The following is a 6,668-nucleotide window of genomic DNA, read 5'->3' on the forward strand; positions in this document are numbered from 1 at the left end:
TGTTTAAAATGACTGTGTTTCTAATAGATATACTATGGTTTTTTGAGCTGCAATGGTGAAAAACGTGGGACGGTTTTTTGTTGTGTTCTGTCAATCTGGTTTCCTTGGGCTGCATTGCCATTGAGTTCACAATCATCTTCTATCTGTCGAGGAGCCTATTGGCAGGAAAAGCAAACAAAACATAATGGATAAACCAATGCAATGTAGAAAATTTTTAAATATTATTACAGTTAGTAATAAATGAGAAAATTAAAAATTCTGACATTTTGTTCAGAAATATAAGGGTTGTATCTCTGAGACTCAAAAAAATTAAATTCTGGCACAAACAATGATGATAAGGCTTATTTCTAATGATGGCTATGTAGAATTAGTGAGTTTTCAAAAATTTGATTTTTGTTGTTGTTTATTTCTTCCAGATCAACTTCGACATTCATCGGGTAATAAACACATGCCCATCCATCCTTCTCGGTTCCAGTGGAACAAATTTAAGGATGCTGTACATTTCTACGTCCTTTTGGGAGTAATTCCTCTAGGTCTGCTAGTTTTTTGTGTGAATGTATTCATTGGTCCAGCTGAACTGGCAGAAATACCAGAAGGCTATGAACCCAAGCACTGGGAATATTACAGAGTAAATCATTTTACATCCATCTAGAATTAAAAATTCAAATTGATACTCAGAACAATATCCATAGTTTTTTGTTGTCATTGTTCATATAATTAATGAATTAATTAATATAATTAATGAAATTAAGTTTGGGTTACATGTAAAGCAATGCTCCAAGTAGGCAGACAACAAGAGCCTCAAATAACCAGCGATCTTCACCTGTCACGAAATACACAAGCATTTACTACAAAAAAGCATAAGCTATTTATTGATAATCAATCCCAAATACATATTATTTTGACAGCGATTGTTCAGGCATTGCTGGATTACAAACAACTTCCTTGTGACATTACACAGAATCCAGCAATTCTGCACACTGATTGGACAATACACAGAACTGCATACAGTTCTTTGCTTCATAAGACTAATCAAATTTCATATCTTGACCTATTAATAATTTATTAGTTGTTGAGCATCCCAAGGAAATTTGTCACTGTTTTGTTGATTTCTATAAATCTTATGTCCTAATATTTCCACAGATTGAAAAAAAGACTAATTCCACGTTATCCTCGTGTTATTATGGAGTTTTTAATAATTCCAATATCGCCAATAGACAAACACATCATCTGTGAGTTGTTGAACAAATAATAACATAATATGATCAAAAGATAATCTGATGATAGTAATAATTTTCTTTCTTATATCATAATTTCAATTAGAAATAATTGAGTAGCCAATTAGCTAATTTATTTATACATGTTGTTTGAATACGATAGACATGAAAATATTCCACGAATAAGGACTTGAGTCATCAGAATATTTTGCAATCATGTAATCACTAAATCTAATTGAGCTTATGTCTTCTCATCAAAGAAAATTTCTGTAGCTTTCAAGCAGTATAATTTAACACATAAATACTTTCACAAATGAAGAGAACATTTACAGAAACTATAAAAAAATTCCCAATTCTGTTTGTTTTTAAATCTTTAAAACTTCCTCATTAAACTCGATGTTGAGAGGGGTGTACAACAAGAACACCAGTTTGCACAAGATGGATGCAGTGGATGTTGCATGTATTTAATAATGATAAAAATTAAAAGATATTCATGAACAAAGTGGAACTTTTTCATTATTTACGTCCATGTTAATATGGTGAATCGGTTGTAAAAAAAAGGTTATTTTGTTAAACTTTAAGAGAATGGTCAGTTACGTGAATGTAAACATTTTAAAGAAAATGTGTTATTTTGTTTACTTAATTGTTTAATGTTGTTACATATTTTCTGTCTAAAGAAAACATAGCTACATAACAAAGAGACACAAGATGAGGCACAAGTAAGGGTCAAGGCGATTTGTATGTATTTAAAAATTTGCTGATCAAATTTCTAACTTACTGGTGAACATGCAGGCAATTTTTTTTAGTCCAACTCAAAAAGAAACTTTAAGCCTTGTAAAGAATAAAGCAGTTGTTTCAAGTTATTTAAAAAATAATGCTAGTCAGTTAACTCAAAATTAATGAATTCTTTGTGAATATACTAAAAATGAAAGTAAGGAAAAATCATTAATTTCTTACAGTTAGATTGTGGCAGTCAGATGTCAGTCATTGTCATAGTTAGGAGCATATATGATCACATAAGTTTGATTGTTAATTAGTAAATAATACATTTTATGTACTTAAGTCTTTTTTTTTTTTCGTAACTAGATACTAATTATTTTTTATCTTTTGTTTTGTCTGCTAAGGGGCCCGGCATGGCCAGGTGGTTAGGGCGCTTGACTCGTAATCTGGCGGTCACTGGTTCGAATCCCCGTCCCACCAAACCTGTTCACCCTTTCAGTCGTGGGGGCGTTATAATATGTGATGGTCAATCCCACTATTTGTTGGTAAAAGAGTAGCCCAAGAGTTGGCAGTGGGTGGTGATGACTAGCTGCCATCCATCTAGTCTTACACTGCTAAATTAGGGACGGCTAGCGCAGATAGCCCTCGTGTAGCTTTGCGTGAAAACAAACAAATTGTCTGCTAAACTGCTGTCATCTTCAGGAAAGTCCTGAGAAAAGATTATTTCTGTGGTGGTAATGGCTTGGATTCCATCCTGGTTCTTCTTGATAGAAAGTCTGATGCATTATCAACTTAAGTGGGTCTTACCTGTTAGAACTTGAGTCAACTATTTTAATTTTTCAAGAGAGATATCTTGATTTTATTGACTTCTATGCTAGGTTTACTGTGTTATCAGATAGGTGGCTGTAGAAGGTTTCTTTCATTGACTTCTATGCTAGGTTTACTGTGTTATCAGATAGGTGGCTGTAGAAGGTTTCTTTCATCTTCATTGTATATTAACTAAAATTAAAGAAACTTTCATTGATCTAGAATCCTTACAAAAAAAGGCAGATCCCTGTCATATCCAAGCTAAATTATTCAAATTCCTGACCTCTCAACTAATTTTCAACACTTCGACATGCATTTTGATGAGATAGAAGGTATTGGTGTGGGTAGTCTTATCACACCTCTCTTTTATGGACAGATTAGAGCAGAAAGTACTTACAGCATCGCTTCAAGCACTCATTTTTTTTATTACATCACATTTATGACACTGTGCTTGGTTTTTCTTAAAGAAATTTTATACAAACTTTTCATGACTTCCATTAGTTTCACTGAAGTTGAAAACAACAACTATCATAAGTTGGAAATTGTTCACAGCTTGAATTGAGAAAAATGATTTAGGAAACACTATCCTAATCTTGTGAGCTTTTTTTTTAAATTTTTTGTATTTGTTTCTGTTTATTTTTACAAGAACCTAGAGAGAAATAACCTTATTTTTATGTTAATTATGCATAGCATCCAATCCAGCAGTTTTTCGCAAGGTATATTTATCCTAGTCCTGAGCAGGAATATGAAAAAACTCTGCATTTCTTAAATGAAGAAAAAGAAAAGGCTGAGCTCAGGTTAGTATCAGACAAGCAATAGACATTTGTTAAATTATTTACAGGATTTTTAGTATATAAAGCTCAGAATTAGAAATTGGGACTTGAGTTGCACTAAAACACACAAGAATTAATATAAAAGCCAGGGATTATATCGTATCTTGGCTACCTTATCAGTTAAATCACTGGGTATTTCATGAATATGTGTGGTGTTAATCAGCCAAATCTGTACAATGAAATGTGCAAGACCTTTATATATGTAGTGTCCCTTAACAAGTTGCCTTTATTACCAAAAGTTTCAGTGGTACCGTAAAAAAAAAAATGCATTTTTGTTACTAAATTTTGATGATAGCTTAACAACATATTTATTGTTTGTATAAGCTGTACCGGAAGTTTAATTTTATACTGTATTACGGGTCAAGATTCCGTTTGTAAATCTTGACCCAGCTTTGTTCTCAGTTATTTTGTGGAAAAGCCTATTTGATATTGTGATATGCTGAGAGTTTGGATGGTATTAAGGTTTAGAGTGACATATGCATTTTTGCTACTAAATTTTGATGATAGCTTAACAACATATTTATTGTTTGTATAAGCTGTACTGGAAGTTTAATTTTATACTGTATTACGGGTCAAGATTCCGTTTATAAATCTTGACCCAGCTTTGTTCTCAGACAAAACTGTTTTCTTCTTAGAATTGTTATTTTGTGGAAAAGCCTATTTGATAATGTGACACATGCTGAGAGTTTGGATGGTATTAAGGTTTAGAGTGACATATGCCGATAGACTAAAAAAAGCTACATTTAGATGAGATGGTATTTGTTATTTTGTGGAAAAGAAATTATCTTCATGAATGGAATGGCATGCTTATTCTTCTTTCCATAGTAGAATTGCTAGACAAGCCATTGTGTTAAGTTTATATTGTATTTCAAAAGCAGACTTAAACTAGTGTGGCAGTTATAATTTTCCTTTCTCCAGTTATTCTTACAAATTTCCTCTTCATGTATGACTGATGGCACTATATGGTGCCATATTTTTCAACATACTACTGGTTATGATAATAATCAAATATTCATTTCCAGAAATGAGAAATTCATTCATTTTAATCAACCATGCATTGAAGAGGCTGTAAGAATGTGTTATAAATAATATTTTGTCAATCTTAATAGAGAAATACATTGATTAATTGATTAATTTCCAAAAGTACAGTAATTTTTTGCTGTAAATTTCTCTCCAAACTTTTGATTTTATTTTTTAGTATGGGCCTTTTTGTTGGCTTATAACAGATAGTTTGCGTGTAGACCAAATGATTATAACTTAAAAGGCTTACTGTATGATTCGTCATTATCACACATTTAACTTCATCCATATATTTTCCGTCTTAGGTTGCTTGAGAAGAAGGTTCGCCAACTGATGGAACAAAGAGGAGACTACAAAGCATGGTACTACATACCGGCCCCAGCCAAACATCACAGATACGATAGAAAAGAAGCAGAAGAATTTGACGATAGTCGAGGCTACTGAGAAAACTGTGTTTTTAGGAAGCTTGTATAGTTTAACATTTTCTTCTTGGTTGTCTAGAAGTATAATAGTCGACTTTTTTTTCAATTAGTAATCGGTACCATATAGAGATAGTTTTGGATGCAGAATGTGAAAAAGTAATATCTTTCACGCCAGCCAGAAATGTACAGTTGTTTGAAATAAAGTTAGTATGGTGTTCTGAAATGGAGAAGAATGAGATGTATACACCTCGAGATTAATCATGGGTGTAAGAACTAACAATTTCACCAATTTTAAATTACAATTAATAAACCACTGAGTGGGTGTGTACAATACATTGCACTTAACGATGTTGTTTTTGTAGGAATTAAGCACTATAAATAATTATAAACAATACTCCACACTAATATTTATGATGGGGGAAGTAACAATGTTTGTCGGGTGAAGATTTGTGTTTCTGTAAAAAAATGATTAATTTCAAATCGAACTGACAGTTTAATAAAACTCTGCATGTGAAAAGCAAAATGTACAATTATAATAATACATCATATATTTAAATGTTTTGTTATTTAATATAGAGTTCCCCAAACTTGTCAGAGTTTAAAAGTAATGACTAGCACACATGTATCTGACTATTAGCATCCCCTGAATGTGTTTTTTTGATTTCCATTTGTTGTGGGCTTCTTATTCATATATAATAAAGTTTTCTGAACCTTGTATACAGCTTTGATGTTTTTCCAGCCAATTTATGAAGTTTGACTCGGCATGGTTTTTTTCATTTCTAAATGCTAAAAAAAACGTTGCACATATTTATAATATTGTATAGCAGCTGCCCCCCACCCCAGTGGCACAGCAGTATGTTTGCAGACTTACAACGCTAGAAACCGGGTTTCAATACCAATGGTGGGCAGAGTACAGACAACCCATTGTATAGCTTTATGCTTAATTACAAACAAACAAACAAATTATATATAAATACTAAATTAATTTTGCTGATAGCTGCATGTTCCTCACACACAAAAAAAATATATGTATATATAAAGTCTTAGTGATTTTTATTAGAAATTTAGCTAATTTCCTATTACAGTTTCTAAAGACATCCTGTAGGGTTCCATAAAAATTCTTATTGGAATATTATAGGATTAGGTAGTTTTATTTTTACATGTACTGCAATGAATATGGCATTTAAAGGCATCTTTGGGAAACACAACCAAGGATTTAATATATAGCAACTGAATTATACATATCATTGTCCATTTCATTGGTACTAACTGATGCCTTTATCATCCTATGGCCATTTAACACTGACTTCTTTAGGAGGTAGCCATGCAGCGTTTCTGGGGGTTTCTTCATCTTCCTCCACTTTTTTTGTAGACTCTAACTTCTCATGATGTGTCACTGAATTCAAAAAGGCCCTACTTCATTTTGAACAAATGAGGATACAACATTCCGGTTATGTCTTCATGATCTGAATTTGGTTGGTGGCAGGCAAATAATCTCCATCCATGGACTTGGACACCATGTAAGTCAGATCAGGCTTGGATATTCTAGTTATGGTGGCTTTATGAAGGAAGAAGTTTTTCACATCTGTCAGGAACTTGATGGCTCCTTAACTGGAAGAACTTGGAGGTTCCATAATTCAACAAGGCAT

At 32.5% G+C, this 6,668-nt stretch overlaps 1 protein-coding gene across 1 annotated transcript; it reads left to right on the forward strand.

The window, feature by feature from the left end:
- Positions 1-313: 313 nt before the first annotated feature.
- On the forward strand, positions 314-5,242 carry LOC106467152 (NADH dehydrogenase [ubiquinone] 1 beta subcomplex subunit 5, mitochondrial-like). The gene is made up of 3 exons (XM_022395285.1): positions 314-628; positions 3,435-3,541; positions 4,903-5,242. Exons 1-3 carry the CDS (start codon positions 329-331, stop codon positions 5,039-5,041), a joined length of 546 nt encoding a protein of 181 aa, XP_022250993.1. The 5' UTR covers positions 314-328; the 3' UTR covers positions 5,042-5,242.
- Positions 5,243-6,668: the final 1,426 nt, after the last annotated feature.

Source organism: Limulus polyphemus, unplaced genomic scaffold (genome assembly GCF_000517525.1).
Source record: "Limulus polyphemus unplaced genomic scaffold, Limulus_polyphemus-2.1.2 Scaffold2509, whole genome shotgun sequence".
NCBI classification, from domain to species: domain Eukaryota; kingdom Metazoa; phylum Arthropoda; class Merostomata; order Xiphosura; family Limulidae; genus Limulus; species Limulus polyphemus.

Excerpts from the sequence above, each read along its gene's own strand:
- LOC106467152 (XM_022395285.1), top strand. The coding sequence starts at position 329 with ATGATGATAAGGCTTATTTCTAATGATGGCTATGTAGAATTAGTGAGT. Across the intron at positions 629-3,434 it reads AGCACTGGGAATATTACAGA|CATCCAATCCAGCAGTTTTT; the intron begins GTAAATCATTTT and ends AATTATGCATAG. Across the intron at positions 3,542-4,902 it reads AAAGAAAAGGCTGAGCTCAG|GTTGCTTGAGAAGAAGGTTC; the intron begins GTTAGTATCAGA and ends TTTCCGTCTTAG.